Source organism: Lactuca sativa, chromosome 4, assembly GCF_002870075.4.
Source record: "Lactuca sativa cultivar Salinas chromosome 4, Lsat_Salinas_v11, whole genome shotgun sequence".
In the NCBI taxonomy this organism is placed as follows: domain Eukaryota; kingdom Viridiplantae; phylum Streptophyta; class Magnoliopsida; order Asterales; family Asteraceae; genus Lactuca; species Lactuca sativa.
Genome location: NC_056626.2, coordinates 161,953,846 through 161,972,225, shown reverse-complemented (window position 1 = coordinate 161,972,225; position 18,380 = coordinate 161,953,846). Strand labels below are relative to the sequence as shown.

General features: G+C 38.0%; 2 protein-coding genes across 2 annotated transcripts; both read left to right on the top strand.

Moving 5' to 3' along the window:
• Positions 1–1,038: 1,038 nt before the first annotated feature.
• On the top strand, positions 1,039–1,509 carry LOC111921350 (uncharacterized mitochondrial protein AtMg00810-like). Its single transcript, XM_023916906.1, has 2 exons — positions 1,039–1,215; positions 1,327–1,509. Exons 1-2 carry the CDS (start codon positions 1,039–1,041, stop codon positions 1,507–1,509), a joined length of 360 nt encoding a protein of 119 aa, XP_023772674.1.
• A 10,232-nt stretch (positions 1,510–11,741) lies between these two features.
• On the top strand, positions 11,742–15,537 carry LOC111921370 (probable GTP diphosphokinase RSH2, chloroplastic). Its single transcript, XM_023916924.3, has 6 exons — positions 11,742–12,657; positions 12,742–12,927; positions 13,093–13,553; positions 13,647–13,805; positions 13,889–14,240; positions 14,858–15,537. The coding sequence occupies exons 1-6, from the start codon at positions 11,998–12,000 to the stop codon at positions 15,176–15,178; spliced, it is 2,139 nt and encodes a 712-aa protein (XP_023772692.1). The 5' UTR covers positions 11,742–11,997; the 3' UTR covers positions 15,179–15,537.
• The last annotated feature ends 2,843 nt before the right edge of the window (positions 15,538–18,380 follow it).

Sequence of the window (18,380 nt, the reverse complement as noted above, 5' to 3'; positions counted from 1 at the left end):
ACAACAACAAAGACAATGCTCATTTCTTTGATTTTCTGCTTGAAGAGAATGTAAACCTATCTGGTTTAGAAGTTCAGGGGGAGCAACACAACCCCATTGTTGATGTCGGATCATCCACTGCACAAGAGCTTCCGAGATTACACATCTAGACAAAGGATCATCCTCCAAATCAGGTCATTGGAAATCTCAACACTAGTTTTCAAACTCGGTCAACAACAAACATCCAAAACAAATTTCATTTTTTAGAATTTATCTCAATAGTTGAACCAAAATCCATCAAGGATGCATTAAAACATGCTGACTAGATTACAGCCATGCAAGAAGAATTAGCAAAATTTAATAGAAATAAAGTGTGGACTTTCGTCCTTCCTCCTCAGGATCACCATATTGTTGGCACAATATGGGTCTTCCAAAACAAGCTAGATGATGTCGGATTTATAATCAGAAACAAAGCAAGATTGGTGGCCAAAGGATTCACTCAAATCGAAGGACTTGATTATGACAAGACTTTCGCTCCTGTTGCTCGTCTTGAAACCATCAAAAAATTTCTTGCTTATGCAGCTCACAAAGGCATTAAGGTCTACCAAATGGATGTTAAAAGTGCTCTTCTCAGTGGTGAACTAGATACCGAAGTGCATCTCCAACAGCCCCCCGGTTTTGACAATCTTTTTTATACGAACTATTGCTACAAACTCCGAAAAGCTATTTATGGAGTTAAGAAAGCTCCGCACACTTGGTACGAGACTCTCAATGATTTTATCAAGCGTTTCAGCTTTCAAAGAGGAATTCTTGAATATACCCTATTCCAAAGGTCAAATTGAAACAATCTCATGTTAGTCCAAATCTATGTTTACGACATCATTTTTGGATCCACGGATTCAATGTTGGTTGCTTATTTGCAAAGATAATGGTTAGTTGATTCCAAATGATCATGAAACATGAATTAAGTTTCTTCCTCGAACTCCAAGTAAAGAAACCAATAGGGGAATATTTATGTACCATGAGAAGTACATTTCTGAGCTTCTGAAAAAATATTCGATGGACACTTGTGCCTCTGCAAAGGTTCCTATGAGTTTCAGACACCAGATCTTCTCGGACCCATCAGGTGTTGCTGTCAATCAAAATAAGTACATGGGAATGATTGGATCACTACTCTATCTTACAGCAAGTCATCCAGACATCATGTTCTCAACATGTCTGTGTGCCAGATTTCAGGTCAATTCGAAGATGTCTCATCTTCTAGTAGTCAAGAAAATATTCTGATACCTCAAGGGAACAAAGAGTCTCGAAATTTTGTATCTGACAAATAAAAGTTTCCTTCTTTAGGCAAACTCCGATTCAAACTATGGAGGTCTTCAAATGGATAGAAAAAGCAATTCAGGAGGTTGTCAGTTCTTGGGTGGAAAATTGGTTAGTTGGTCATCTAAGAAACAAAATTGCATTACTCTCTCAACAGCTGAAGCGAAGTACATTGCTGCTGCTAGTTTCACTTCACAAGCCCATCTATGAAATCTCAGCTTTTGGACTTTTGTTATCGATTTAAAAAAAATTCCAATCTATTATGATTCTTGAAGTGCCATTGCGATTTCTCACAATCCAATTTAGCACTCGATGACGAAGCACATTGATATTCAGTACCATTTCATTAATGATCATGTTTTAAAAGGAAACATCGAACTTATTTTTGTTCCATATGACGATGAAATTGCTGATGTCTCTAATAGGGCATTAGATGAAACCAAATTTAATGGGTTTCTGAACAAAATGGGTATGATGATGCCTGATCCTTAGTTCTTCCTAGAGGCTTGTACTCTCTGATGGAAACATTAGAAAATGAAATAATTCCGAAGTCAAAATCTTTTCATCTTGGAAAATATAGGATCATTTTACGTATCTTTTTGTCTAACCTCTTCTACTAGTTTTAAGTTGTAGAACTTTCCTCATTTCTTGAAGATTATGACCAATATAGTTACATTGGTGTATATGTGTGTATTGATCACAAATCGGAATTTATCTCAAATGAAGTGTTATGAAGTTCACCTCGGAATTCAAGTCTAAAATGGTAATGTGCATTCACTTCTTACCCTTGTTCGAGCTCTACTCCTTCATGTCTCAGAATTATAATTTGTTTAAAATTGTCCTCTAAGATCTTCATGCATTTTACCTCTGATATTCAGTCTAAGATTGTGCCATCTTGAACTCTATATCATGTACTAATGATGTGTTCATATTCTCTTCAAAGTATCTTATGACATCTCATCTCGGAACTTTCTAATTATGAGAATCTCTATTGTAAAAGAAGTTCAAAGGTTTTCATTAAAGTATTTTAATTCCAAAAAGTTTTTCTTAATTGAATTAACGGTAATTTTTTTTAATATTATCCTTAACTCCTCAATAAACGTGGTTTTACACACGTCTCGATAAAGTGCACATCATCTCAAACTGAAACGATGGTTTTCTATTTTTGCATGTATGGCCATCTCATCTTCCGCTCTTGTAGTTTTTAAGCATGCTAAATTTGGCAAAACATTAAATGCAACCCATTTTTCCATGGGGTGTCATCATTACTTTTTTTCAACTGGACCCAAAAATCCAACCTATAAAAGGTTATCAAACACCAATTATTCATTTTTTACACTTTATCCATCTTCTTCTCCAATATTCTCTTTGCAACTATTCTTCAAGCTTTCATACCTACAACAATGGCTTCCACTCAAAACATCCCGGAAATCTCAAAGCCTACCACAAAGAAGAAATCATCGAAGGGTTCAACCTCATCTTCATCCACTGAATCGATCTTATGTGAAACAACCCAACTATTTTCACTTGATCCTATGGATTACTATGAACCTATTCGAGTTATGATCGAGTTCATCTCCCATCACCCCATTGCCATTCCGCTGAACAAAAATCCAAACCCTCAAATCCCATTACGCATCCTTCACACAACCTTGAAGAGAATCAAAATCCAAGATGGTGTTCTGGAGACTAAAATCACAAGGGATAAAATCATTCCTATAACCAAGCAGATCCTCCTAAAAGCTATTGGCATTCTTGAAAACCCCAAGGGTTTTCAATTTCAAGAACTCACGTCTGAAGAGTTTCAGACTTTTCTGAATGAAATTGGGTAGAGTGGTGAGTTCAAGGCAAAGAAATTCATGAAATCGGTGGTTCCGGGACTTTGGACCGTGTTAATGCACCTCATTCTTCGAGGTTTATAAGGGAAATATGTCGGAAAGGACACGATGAACAAGGATTGGTTGCACGTCATCTACAACATCTACTTCGGAAGGTACAATGCAGTCGATTTGACCGAAGTTCTATGGCAAGACTTTCGGAAGTAAAGCCAAATGAGATTTCCAATCCGAGGTTCTGGGCTCGCACACTTCAACAACTCTACAAGGAAAGAAGATATCCAATTCCTATTAATACCAAACCAAAAGAGGTATCTATTTCCTTCAAAGCTATTAAAACGTATAGGCTTCCGAACCAGTCCACTTTAGAGCCTATTCGTAGGTTGCCATAACATATGTTAGTAGTTCTTCTATTCGATTCACTTTTTCTCAAAAATATTTGGAGACTTCGACTGTGTTTGTCCCAACATAGTCTGCCCCAGTCTCGGATAAACATCAACCCTTGAATGTGAACAAACCACCTCCATTGGTGGTAAAAAGAAAAAGATGGCTAAAAGAAAAACTCACCCTTCCAAAGCTCCAACCAAAAAGAGAACAAAAGAAATTCAGGTTAATGACCATGTCCAAGCAACTCAAGGAGGTGAAACAGAAACAAATCCTCCTCAAGTCAATCAAACAGAAACTAATCCCTCTCATTTTGAACCTCAAGGCAATAAAGGTGGTGATGATGATACGTCTGAGAGTTCCACCTCGGACACTGGCTCATCAGATGAGAACATTGTTGATCCATTTGTCCTCCTAAAACTCTAAGACAATGTAGCAAAAACTGTCTCCAAGGTTGATTCCCATGACAAAACTATGGCCTAAATAGACTACAAGCTTGATGAAAAAGTCTCTAGCCTTGACTCAAAGCTCAATGTCATTCTCAAATCTCTTTCGAGATTAAACAAGTTGGACCCTCAGAAGCTGAAAGAACATATCAACTTGATTAGCTCATATCTCTAAGATTCAAGCACACCCAGGAAGAAGTAGAATAGAAATACAATGACAGCCTGGATCACCACATCTCCACCACCACCATCATCCTGAAGATCCACGACGACATGATCAAAGAAACCAACGAGCTGATCTAGAAAACTCATGTGCATCATGAAAAACAGATCCAGTTGTTGGAGAAGGAGATAAAGAAGAAGGATGAACTCAACCTAATCATGCAATAGGTCCTAATCAAGTTGCTCCGAGCTTGTTGGAACATCATTGACGTTCTGAACAACAAGTTCGATGAAATGCTCTCCATCTTGGGCACCTTGTTTGATCATTTGAAAGCTCAAGCCCCCACTTCTGAAGCATACAATGCTCTCTCTAAGAAAATTAATATGAGCTTTTAGAGATAATTCGAAAGATTATCTAAAGTCTAAGCCACTGCTAGACTTGCCTCGGATGTTAGTCCTTCCGAAGCAAGAGGGGGGAGAAGGATCTAGCCGCAAGGGGGTCATTCAATCCAATGGAAACCTACCTTGGAGTTCACTCTCCGAGATGAATCTGATGATGAAGACTTAATCCAGGTTGTATCCATGGACCCTCCTGTTGATGATGTAGAAAAAGAAGATGATGACAACCAAATCGTGAACACCGTTATAGGACTTCAAGCTCCTCAAAGTTCACTCTCAGGTTGAGGCTATGAAGGAAGAGCACCAAAACAGTGAGTATATAGTGGGTCAGGTGGCTTCCTTTGATTATGATAGTTGGGCATTATTAACCCTTCATCAGAGGGTGTGGGTTCCATATTGGGGTGGTGCGTGTCAGGTTTTGATAGAGGAGGCATACAAGTCGAGATTCTCTATTTATCCCAAAGCGACAAAGATGTATAAAGATCTCCGACTTGACTATAGGTGGCCATGTATGACGTAAGATGTGGCATGGTATGTGGAGAAGTGTTTGACTTGCAGAAAATTCAAGGTCGAGCATCAACGACCTCACAGCAAAATGGAACCATTGGAAGTCCCCATTTGAAAATGGGAAGAGATTATGATTAATTTTATCACCAAATTTCCTCGGATGGCGTGCGGAGTGGATTCGATATGGGTCATCATGGACCGATTGACCAAGAGCATGCATTTTATTCCGATCCAAGAGAGTATTTCGGCGGAGAAGCTGGCCGATATCTATATTCGGGAAGTGGTGGCACGCCATGGGGTGCCGGATTCTGTGGTCTCTGATAGGGACGTTCGGTTTACTTCCAGGTTATAGAAGAGATTCCATGAGGATTTGGGTACTTGTATGCACTTTAACACGACTTTCCACCTGCAAGCCGATGGTTAGAGTGAGCGGACTATCCATACATTGGAGGAAATGTTGCGAGCATGTGTTCTGAATTTTCTCAGTAGTTGGGATACGTATCTTCATTTGGCGGAATTTTCGTATGACAACAGTTATCACGCCAACATTGATCGACCTCCTTTTGAGATGCTCTACGGGAGGAAGAATAGGACCCCGATGTGTTGGGGTGAGGTCGGTCAGTGGTTTATGGGGAGTACAAAGGTGGTACTCAAAAAGACAGAATTAATTCAGTAGGTTCGCAGGTGACTTCAGATAGTAGAGAGCCGACAGAAGAGTTACGCAGATAGATGACGATCAGACTTGGAGTTTCAAGTTGGGGACATGGTACTCCTAAAGGTGTCACATTGGAAAGGTGCCATCCGATTCATGAAGCAGGGTAAGCTAGGCCCTAGGTATATTGGTCCTTTCAGGGTGATACCTCGTGTGGGCAGGGTTGCATAGAGTTTGGATCTGTTAGAGGAGCTTAGTCAGATCCATTGTACTTTTCATGTCTCTCAGCTGCGGAAATGTTTGGTTGATGATTCCACAGTGGTTCCATTGGAGGATATTAATGTGGATGGTCGCCTGAATTATATAGAGAGACTAGTGGCGATCCTTGACAGGAAGAGCAAGACTTTGCGAAACAAGGTTGTGGATCTCTTGAAGGTGTAGCGGCAACACCAAAAGGGTTTAGAGTGGATGTGGGAGCCTGAGGACGAGATGAAGGAGCACTACCCAGAGTTATTAGCGGTGGCAGATGATAGCTTCATTTTATTACTTCTGTTCATAGTTTATTTTAGTTCATTCCATCTCATTCTAGTTAATCTTCATGCATATTTTCTCTTTTTGTCATTTTTCACCTTTATCAGTACTTTCTAGTATTTTGAGCTTAATTGCAGGATTTATCAAAGGCTATTCAACATGGAGGAATACGGGACCTCTGGAAGCTTGCGGTTTGCTTGTGGACTTGAAGTGGCGTGATTGGGCTTGTTGTCAACATGATCAAGGGAGCAAGTTGGGCTTAATTTTGGATGAAGAATACTAATGATGTGAAGAGAATTTGAGCTATAGAAGATCAAGGAAGAAATGGGTCATCTTGGAGGAGCAACACTGGAAAGCCTAACGAAAAAAGCACACAACGTTGGAGTTATGCTCGCATAATTTCCTAGTTTTCGCGAGAAACACTGTAAGTTAAGTTACACTTACTTTACTTTTAAGTGTGACTTATATTTATGTTCATCGTCGTTATTATGAACCTATAAATAATATTTATCTATAATACCAGTTGTTATACTTATTGATCTAGTTATAGGATTGATGTCTAGGAAAGATATGGTGAGATGTTTAAAGTAGATTTCCAAATAGTATATCTACATACCAAATAGATCCTACCTTCGATACGATCTTAACTGGTCATTACTTATCTGATACAACTTACTGTTCATTTGGTCTTTTATATCTGAGATACTGTTATTATAGTCTCAAATAATATAAACGATATCTGAAAATTAGTAATATTTATATCTAGGTCTTTTAAAAGAAAAAGATAAAGTGATAATTGAAGCATTGACTTAACTACAAGTCTTCCACCTTTAACCAGGTGAGTGCATACTTTCAAGAGCATAATTTTAAATAAAAGTACGTGTTACTTTAAATATCAAATATATGCTAAATGCTTAATGCTTGTATTCTGTGCCAAATATATATCATGTATTATGATATTATTGCATTAAAAAGAATCTGTATTGGAATTCGATTATTTACATTGTAATATTGTCTAGTTATATACTAAGGTTTGTAAAGTATGCTTAGTTTGAAGTAAGTTGAATAAGTGAATAGTCTCATTTGGGGACATGTGCGAGATTAAGCACATTGTAGTAGTCCTCCTCTTTCAAGGCAACCATAAATCGTGGATCTGTATTAGACAACCGTTAGGTATGTATGGGTCATCTACCAGAGTAAGATGAAAACACTCGATTATTCTATACGGTATTATGAATTACATTGCTAGTGTGGGCTTATAACCTTTAGACGTAGATAAAATGTGATACCATATTTATAAAATACTCTAAGTGTTGGTTTCCTTTAAATGTGAAATGACCCAAAAATATGACCCAAAAATTTCAATTTTTATTATAACAAAAACCATGAAACTGAGTATCACATAATAAAACCATTCGTTGCGTGTTTCAAAAACCATAACAAAATACTGTGAGAAAAACTGTATCACAACTGTATCCAAACATATCAAGAGACTGAATCAACTCCCAGGACAAAAACTGAAGCGGTGGTGTGTGCGATGCCATCATCCCGAGCTCTTCCCTTTGCTTGCGGAAGTACCTGAAACCAAAACTGAAACTGTAAGCACGAAGCTTAGTGAGCTCCCCCGAACTACCACATACCACACAATAACAAATAAAGCACATACTGGGCCTTGCCCACTACATCGGACCGAAGTCCGGAACTAGCTGCATCGGACCGAAGTCCGGAACTGACTGCATCGGACCGAAGTCCGGAATTAACTGCATCGGGCCAAAGTCCGGAACTGACTGCATCGGACCTAAGTCCGGAACTACTGCATCGGACCGAAGTCCGGAACTGACTGCATCGGACCGAAATCCGGAACTGACTGGGACCTTGTCCCCTGCATCGGACCGAAGTCCGGAACTAACTGATCATAGCATAGCATAACACATATCAACTAATATAGACACATATACTGCATACTGCATCGGACTGAAGTCCGGAACATATAACACATAAACATGCTTGAATCACATAGACATCAAGCATACTGAATTACTGCATCGGACTGAAGTCCGAAACTACTGCTAACTAAACGGGTCGGCATTGTGGCCGTAGACCCGTTCCTACTGGAAGGAAACTCACCTCGTGAACTGGCTGCTGTGTGTATGGCTCTGGAAGCTAACTGCTGCTGCTCCGGTATCTCCCCGGCTACAAATCCATAAACACACTCAATCAGATGCTAAACACTGCATTGGGTAAAATGACTCTTTTACCCTTGGTCAAAGTCAACTCTCCCGGTCAAAGTCAACCTACAGTTGACCTGACTCGCCGAGTTGGGCCGCCAACTCGTCGAGTCTCTAGTCTCACTTCTCAACCCTACTCGTGGCTACTCGTCGAGTATGGCATCGACTCGACGAGTCCCCTCTTCGATTCAAAAACTCAGACAAATTGCATCCGACTCGCCGAGTCGTATGAACAACTCGACGAGTTGTTCTTGAGCTAAGAAGATTGCCTTGGACTCGCCGAGTTGTATGAACAACTCGCCGAGTCCCTCCATTACTGAGTCTAACCTCCGACTCACTGAGTCCATCCTACTGCTCACTGGTCCCCACTCGGAATCACTCAAAGGGGAAAGATCGGGGACCCGCGACCTGACTCGCCGAGTCCGAAGAACGACTCGCCGAGTCACATGCATGCAGATTCTAAAAACTCGATTCTGCTCAAAACCACCGCATACAATTTATAGATCTGAGTTTCTAAGGCTGATTTACCACATAAATATAAAGGCTAAAAAGGCACTTAGAAGAGTAGATCTAGGGCTATCATGCAAAATGGCTCTACAAAGGTGATAGATCTACGATTTTGGAACTGAAACATGGCTAGATCCGAAGGCTAATCAATCTAATGTGATCTCTCTACTAAGAACAAGCTAAGAAATGGCTAAAAGAGGCTAAATATGCTTGTTAAAGAGAAATCAATCATAGAAATTGAAGGAATTCGGTTAATACCTCAATAAACTCTGAAATGGGTGCAAGACCTTGGATCTTCTGCTTCTCCTTTGGATCTAGCCTCCTTCTTCTCTTCAAAACTTCAAGATTCACATGAGAAATGCACAATTACTCAAGGAAATGATTAGGGTTTGCTAAATGATGCTCTGAGGGTGAAGGGGACGAGTTTGGGGCTCATAAGGTGGTTTAAATAGGGTGCAAACCCGGGGATTTAGGGTTTCTACCTGGTAGGCAGACTCGCTGAGTCCCGAATATGGACTCGCCGAGTCGCCGACTAACACGTGCTCGAAATCTCGTCCCTACTCGACGAGTCGGGCCATAGACTCGCCGAGTCCCTCTCAAAAACTTCTAAATAAATGTCACGGAAACAACATACCAGAGATGGGGCGTTACAAAATGACTTACACTAGCCAAAGAATCCCCTAACTGCGTAGTCAAACAGCTGCTCAAACGGTTCATCAAGTAAGGTGATTCTTCCAAATGATTGTTAAATTAGGATTTTTGAGAATCGATTGGGTTGGGTATGTATAGGTGGATTGTCTTATAGATATCTACATTGGATTATTTATCTATATTGTCTGGTAATAGTTGTTTTGTAGGATTATTGTAGATGATTATTTATCATTATAAAGATTATGGGATTGAAAACCACATGTGTCTCATCAGGTTTCATAATCCGACCCATTCAATTTATATGCATCACATGTAGTTGTACTAAGGCTGTTGAAGTTTGAATAGGATGTTGAGTAAAATAAGAGACAAACATGTAATAGTATTCAAGACCTTTTGTCTTTATGTTGTAACCTATTTTGGGTGTTAATTATGACATCCTTAGTGTTTTGATATATTGAAACAATATTTGTTACCTCAAAATATTTTAGGGTTTTTCCGCAACAAATACAACATAATATTTTAAAGCATAAAGAAATTTTTTTATCCGGTTCTGAAAAAATAAGAGATGTCACATATGACGGTACATGATCTATGATGACTGTATTCTACATAATTCAGCAACAATAAAGTTAACAAAATGTGTTATGAAATACAACAATGATAATTTTTGAACATTTTGAAAACCTCAATGGTACTTTTTGTACTAAATGTGTACTTTATTGGTATTATGTGGACAAATGGTAATACTTCAGTGGTATTTGTATTAAAAAATAACAATGTTATTTTTTACACATTTTGAAAACTTCGTTACCCTTTCGAGTCGTTTTTCCATTTATCTGTGATAATCATTTATCATAAAGTTTTATTTGAACACATGTGTGCTTCGTTGGTATTCTTTGTACAAATGGTATACTATAATGATATTTTTTTGTATTAAAAAACAACAATAATTTCATAGTAGCTAATTAGATATTCGGGTTTGGGTTGATTCTAGACAAAGAAATTAAATATCATTTTATTTTTCTTCCTATTTATCTTTCTATCTATGTGAAATGATAAAAAAATACTTTAAAATATTATTAATTATATCAAAATATCATACTTATCATAATTTCACGAAAAATAAGTAAGAACAAAAATTGTAAGAAGGTATTTAAGTAGGAAAAATTTTTAGTAGCTAGGGTGTAAACGAGTCGAGTTGAGTTGAGTAGTGCTAAGCTCGATACTCGACTCGCCTAAATTACTCAAGCACAAAGCTCGGCCCGAACTCACATCGAGCCTAAATTTGAAGCTCAATCTCGCCTTGTGTGATACTCGATACTGTTGAGCTTGGCTCTCGAGCTCGATTCGGCTCGACTAAAAAAAGCTAAAATTATTAAATATTAAAAACATTCCACATGTTTTTACATTGTTCAAAATAACAAAAAAAGTTCACAATAAACCATCTAAATGTCAATATAACATCAACAATATATGTCATTGTATCTTACATACATCTCAAAATACCAGAAAATCAAAAAGAAACATTTTCAAAAGTTTTGAAATGCAATTTAAGTCTTTACTTTTTAACTCTAAAAGCTAAAAGTGTTGAAATGTTTAATAATTTAAAAAGATGTAAATGGTAAAAATGTAATTTTATATATACTCGATTAAGCTCACTAGCTTTATGAGCCAATTATTTTACTACTCAAGTTCGGCTCGATAAGTTATTCGAGTAGCTCGAGCTCGAGCTCGACTCAATTAAAATCGAATCGATTTCAAATATTTTTTGAGTCGGATTCAAGTTTTTTATGCACTGTATTACTAATAGTAGCTAACCAGTTATTAGGTTTTGGGTATGGGAGATGATTTGTACACAACAATTTTTCTTCATACACAACAATTGATGTTTTAAAATGTTGTATTGTACAACTTTATAATGCATAAATTGTTATGTATGATAAAAATTGTTGTGTATGAATTACTTAATTTGGTATTGTAGACAGATATATTGCAAAACTGCTTCTAGAAACAATATTGTTAGATTCCGTTATTTTTGATATGTTTCAAGGGTATTTTCATAATTTCAGCAACGTTCCTTCGCCTTGCCGCTAAGCAACATGTTTTTCTTTTTTATTGATTATAAATCAAAAGATCGCCTATTCTAAACAGGAAAAAAAATAAGAAAGAACCCCTTTCTTCCTTTCTTTGACCTTCTTCATATCAACAAATTCGTCGACTTCCCAAATTAATTTCCATAAATTTTTATATAAATATCATAATTGATCTTCAATATCCATTTGTTTTCTCCTGATTTCATTCATTTCAGTGAACAATTTACTTTTTTTTTTCCTTTCTGTGTATATGATCAAGAACCTAGGTTTTAGATTTTACGAAATTGATCTGTTTTGTCAATCATGGCGGTTCCGACAATAGCACTGTACGCAAGTCCTCCAAGTAGTATGTGCTCAACGCCCTATCCATGTCAGATCAATTCACATGGATCCTATGAGTTTGATTTAAACAGCCGTTCGTCGTCGTCGTCGACGGCCACCGTTTCGTCATCGCAAAAGTCAATCATTGGCGGACTTTCTTCGCTTTTCTCTTCTTCATCGAGCTTTTCCTCCGGTGGAGCGGAAGATTTGACGTCGTTGAGAGGTGGGGAAGAGTTGAGCAATTCCTTTTCGTATTCACCTTTTGGATCGTGTTTAAAACGGGATCATCTTCATCAGAGTCCGGTGTCGGTTATTCAAGGGCCGGGTTCGTTAAGCAGTACTCCGTCGATGAGATTTTCGCCGGAAAGAGACGGTTCCTTTCGTGGTGGGACCAAGCGCTTGTTCAAAGGGTTTGTTACACACGCCATAGGCTCGTATGTCGATCATTCGTCGAGTTTTCGAATGCATGATAATTTGGCTGAAGAACTAACTTTTATCATGGATGATAATAATTTGAAAGCACCAAATCCCGATCCTTCCGCTAAAGATATGCTCTTGGCTGCGCAGTTAAAACACAATATATTCAACGACGAATTAGTAATCAAAGCTTTTTATGAAGCTGCTAAAGCGCATAAAGGACAGGTATTAACTAATGTTCTTCTCTACTTCATTTCAAATTCTTTAGATTTCCTTCTATCTATTAAAGTTGCCATATTGATCTCGTAGATGAGAGCGAGTGGGGATCCTTATTTACAACATTGTGTGGAAACTGCTGGTTTGCTTGCCACCATTGGTGCCAATGCTATGGTGGTCGCTGCAGGGCTTCTACATGACACACTTGATGATTCTTTTATGACTTATGACTATATTCTTCAAACTTTTGGAGCTGGGCTTGCTGATCTTGTTGAAGGAGTATGACTCTACATAATGCAATCTCTATCTATTATCTGTTATATGCATTTTATGTAGAGTTTAGTCTTTATGCACATTTCATGAAAGGATTAGATTTAAGAAAGTTTATGGGTAAATCTTACTTTAAATGTTTCACAAAGACTTAAATTATTTTGATATTTACAGGTGTCCAAGTTGAGTCAGTTGAGTAAGCTTGCTCGTGAAAGCAATACAGCAACTAAAACCATTGAAGCAGATCGTATGCACACCATGTTTCTTGCAATGGCTGATGCAAGAGCAGTGCTGATAAAATTAGCTGATAGGTTGCACAATATGATGACACTGGATGCATTGCCTTTATGTAAGCAATATAGATTTGCAAAAGAGACTATGGAGATATTTGCTCCTCTTGCAAACCGTTTAGGAATCGTTAGATGGAAAGAACAGTTGGAGAATCTCTGCTTCAAATATATAAACCCTGAACAATACAAAGATCTATCCTCACAACTTCTAAAATCCTTCAATGAGGCAATGGTCTCTTCTGCTGCTGAAAAACTTGAAAAAGCTTTGAAAGATGAATCCATTTCTTATCATGTTCTTTATGGCAGACACAAAAGCTTGTATAGTGTTCATTGCAAAATGCTAAAGTATGTTCCCTTCTCTCCTATCACCATACTCTGCTAAAGTATGCATATCATTAAATGTTATCTAACATTTTTTAAGTATAATTTTTGGTGTAGAAAAAAGCTGAGTATGGATGAAATCCATGACATTCATGGGCTAAGGCTGATTGTGGAGAATGTAGAGGATTGCTATAAAACATTACAACTTGTTCACAAGTTATGGTCTGAAGTTCCTGGAAAGTTCAAAGACTATATAGATCACCCAAAGTGTAATGGGTATGTTAATGAATTACTAAATACGACATAGTGTAAAGAGCTGTTTAAATTATTTTATTCTAATTACAAACTTTATATTGTAGGTATCGATCTTTGCACACAGTAGTAATAGGGGAAGGATTAGTTCCACTTGAAGTTCAAATCAGAACAAAAGAGATGCATTCACAAGCTGAGTTTGGATTTGCAGCTCACTGGAGATACAAAGAAGGCGATTGCATGCATTCTTCTTTTGTTTTACAGATGGTGGAATGGGCACGTTGGGTTGTGACATGGCATTGTGAAACAATGATGAAAGACCAATCATGCATTGGTTACACAGAAGCCATGAAACCACCTTGCAAATTCCCTTTCCATTCTGAAGATTGCCCTCATTCGTATAAACCCTCGTGTGGATCTGATGGACCTGTATTTGTAATCGTAATTGAAAGCGATAAGGTCAGTAATCAATAATCTAAAACAATCTCTTGTTTTTACTTTTTAGACCCCTACTAGACACAATATGACAGAACGGGTTATACTGCGTCTGACACGCATTCGACTGTGATCCTGATGCCAATGGGACAAAAATTGAAATTCTTTGTTCTATCCAAAAAGGAGGAACAAGATGGGACAAGGACTCGCTCTTGATCTCTTGTATGTGCAAAAGACGTAAATACCCTCCTTATCTTGATCATCAAAAATAGCTATAGAAAACTTGTCTAGTTTAGTCGAGTCCAGTCCCCTTCTATCAAACGCATCCGTAAGGCTGCATTTGTTACCTGGGACTGGACATGACGTGGTTGGACAAGCTTTCTAGGGTTATTTTTGATAATCAGGATAAGGATGGCATTTACGTCTTTTGTACATACAAGAGATCGAGAGCGAGTCCTTGTTCCTCCTTTTTGGGTAGGACAAAGAATTTCAGTTTTTTGTCCCATTGGCATCGGTCCGGTTACAGTCGAATGCGTGTCAGACGCAGTACAACCTGTTCTGTCATATCGTGTATAGTGACGACCTGAAGTTGTAACATGGTGAAAGTGGGGAAGTATTTATCTTGTGAACATTGTTTACAGATGTCGGTGCAAGAATTTTGTGGGAATTCAACGGTGAAGGATCTTCTTGCTAGGGCTGGACATGGAAGCTACACGTGGACACCGTATGGATTCTCTGTGAAGCAAGAGTTGATGCCAAAGCTGAACCATGAGCCGGTGAGTGATCCTAGTTGCAAGCTGAAAATGGGGGATGTGGTGGAACTAACTCCAAAGATACCAGATAAGTCATTAACAGAGTACAGGGAAGAAATTCAACGTATGTATGAGAGTGGAGTTTCTGTAACAAGCTCGAGGTCGAAGAGGCCAACTGCTGGTAATGTGGTTAATGGGTGGAGAAGTTAATCCAGTTATATATATATATATATATATATATATATATATATATATATATATATATATATATATATATATATATATATATATATATATATATATTATGTTGTAAATGTAAATATATTTAGGGTCAGTCTTTGTATAAAAACAGGTGGTGTTTATGTTTGTGAAGGAAGTAGGTTGAAAGAAGTGTTATGTTGTTGATAGCTCAATTCTTATATGTAATAGCTAGCAGAATAGCAGATCTCAACATTTTATTTTCTTTCCCACTTCCGCTTTCTCTTGGGAATGTGTTTTGGTAAAACGATGTAAATCTGGGAAAGGCAAAGGTGTTTGACTATTTTAGAATAAATTAATCTATTTGATGACTTTTTAGGTTCGAAGTTCAAACCCCAGATTACAAAGTGCATAGGATTTACTTAGACGAAGGTTAAATTCAATTTTGTGTTGAAATACCCTTTGTATGGTTAAAATTTGTGACAATTTTTTCTTCTTTAAAATCAAGCATGGTTTGCTGAAAATATAGGTCCCAATGTCATAAAAACCTTAAACCGCTAACCTAGTATCATAGGCGGCTAATTGACCAACCCCTAACTACTAGACCGATATATAGGTCCTAATGTCATAAAAATCAAAGTTTAAGGTGAACTTTAAAAAAAAAAAGTAATCTAAGACTATCTGGTGTGATTAATGGAAGACTTGTGAGGGGCTAACTAGGGATGAAAGTGGGTCCAAACCCGAACCGGATGGACCCGGACCCGGAAAACCCGGAACCGGTTAACGGAATTTTATGGAACCGGAAACCGGACCGGTATATAGGAACCGGTTCCGGTTTGGTTCCGGGTATGGTTCCGGGTAAAGTGTGTCTAGAACCGGAAAACCCGGAAAAATCAAAGTGGGTAGGTTGAAACCGGATAAAGTGGGTTTAGAATCGGAAAAACCGGAATTTTTTAGTAATTACTTACTACTTAGTGGGTTGAACTTTGAAAATTTTCATATTGATAACCCGACTTTGGGGGACTGTAACTCATTGAATGCGAAACCAAAATTAACAAAATTATAGTCTAAAATCATATACAAACTCTAAAATACACTCTAGAAAAACTCGCATGTCAATCCGACTTTAAACGAATAAAATATGCTTGTGTTAATATTTTCACATAATACAAAGTACAAAAACAAATAGCTGAAAAGTTGAAAATTTTCAGTTTTGATATCCCGACTTCGGAGAACTGTAGATCATTGAATGTTAAACCAAAAATGACAAAATTATAGTCTAAACTCATGTAAAAACTGTAAATTAGAAGTTGGAAAAAACCACATGTCAATCTGACTTCAAACGAATTAGATATGCATGTTTTAAAACTTTCACCGAATACAAAAAAACTGAAAAACTAAAAACTTCCAGCTTTAATATCTCGATTTTGGAGGACTGTAAGTCAATGAATATAAAACTACAAATGACAAATTTATAGTCTAAAATCATGTACAAACTCTAAACTACATGTTGGAAAAAACCGTATGTCAATTGGAGTTGAAACGAATAAGATATGCATCTTTTAAACGTTTCACAAAAACTGGTTCCGGCCCTAAAAGTGGTTCCGGTTCCAAAAACCGGTTCCGGTTTTTAGACCCGATTTACCCGGACTCGATGGACCCAAACCCGGATTACCCGGAACCCGGATAAAGCCAATTTTTAAACCCGGAACCGGACCCGATTCTACATATTCCGGTTCTAACGGTTCCGGTTCCGGTCCGATTCCGGTTCCGGTCCGGTTTTCCGGTTCTAAATCTCATCCCTAGGGCTAACGTGGAGCCTCCCAAGACGCGTGAACACCGCCCCCAGGCCCGGTGCTCTGATTGTGGCGTGGACACGAAGACGGATGGATACAGATGATTTGATTGACCATTTGACTTTTATCTGTTGGGGGAGCGTGGGTGAGACATTTTCGACCATTTACCATATAAAAAAAATAATCATTCAATTACTAATAAATTTCTCTATACATGCTTTCATTTTACTTTTCAAACACACACACACTTTCAACACAAACACACATATTCAAAAAAAACATACTCTTTCCTCATATATTTTTATGGATCCAAATAAAAATACTCCACACACTCCGAACACCCAAATACTACAAATGATCCATTAACAAATCTTAGTTAAATACAATTGATAAAATCTCCAATCCAACAACAACCTCTATTCACCAATCTTTAATACCACCAACACTACTACCAACAACAACAACAACAACAACAACAACCACAATTCAATCAACTCCAATTTCAAGCCTTTCAACAACAACCTTCTCCGCAATTTCAACCCCAAATTTCTCAACGTCAACAACCTTCACAATCATCTTAAGTTCCGTTATCTAAATCTCAACCTATAAATCTCGACAATGACGACGATGAACGGGTTGAAGAAACACAACCAAGTAACAGAAGACAAAAAATCAAAAGATCCAACGAAAAAGAAAAGTAAGCAATGGACTGAAGAGGGGGAGGAAACTTTAGTTAAAGCTTGGATTTTAATATTACAAGACAGAGATGTCGGCAACGCGCAAACGGGTCAAAGTTTTTGGAAGCATGTTTTAGAGCACTTGCACGCGTTATTAAGAAGGTAAATCAGCCAGACATACGACTCAGTCAATGCAAAATGGCGTGACCTTCAAGTAGCTTGCACCAAATTTAACGACGTATTTGACGATCTTAAAAATATGCATAGAAGTGGTAGCAAAGATTTCAATATTTTATCAACCACGTTGTACCAATTCAAAATTATCAACAACGGTAAACCATTTTCCAACAAAAAAGCGTGAGAAGTTTGTCGTAATGGTCCAAAATGGGTCACTTATCTGGATACGGCGCATTCGGGATCTACCACTGGCTCCAACAAAACGGTGAGAACGTCCAAGTTGGACATTGGTGTTAGTCTCGACCTCGATGATGAGTTCGACGCCACTGAGGGGCAGGGTCCACCGGACGTTCAACTTCGTTGATCACCTGGAAGGGACAAAGCGAGAAAGGGGGCGTCTTCAAACGAAAAATTAACCAACGAGGACGTACTAGCGGAGAAAATAGACAAAAATCTAAGTTTTTTAGAAAGAAAATTTGAATCAGCAGCGGAAGCTCGTCGGCGAAAAATGGCACTCACCGATCTTCAAATTTTAAACACGGTGCTGCAACCGAATCTCGACCC

Excerpts from the sequence above, each read along its gene's own strand:
- LOC111921350 (XM_023916906.1), top strand. The coding sequence starts at position 1,039 with ATGGACACTTGTGCCTCTGCAAAGGTTCCTATGAGTTTCAGACACCAG. Across the intron at positions 1,216-1,326 it reads GTCTGTGTGCCAGATTTCAG|GCAAACTCCGATTCAAACTA; the intron begins GTCAATTCGAAG and ends TTCCTTCTTTAG.
- LOC111921370 (XM_023916924.3), top strand. The coding sequence starts at position 11,998 with ATGGCGGTTCCGACAATAGCACTGTACGCAAGTCCTCCAAGTAGTATG. Across the intron at positions 12,658-12,741 it reads CTAAAGCGCATAAAGGACAG|ATGAGAGCGAGTGGGGATCC; the intron begins GTATTAACTAAT and ends TTGATCTCGTAG. Across the intron at positions 13,806-13,888 it reads GATCACCCAAAGTGTAATGG|GTATCGATCTTTGCACACAG; the intron begins GTATGTTAATGA and ends TTTATATTGTAG.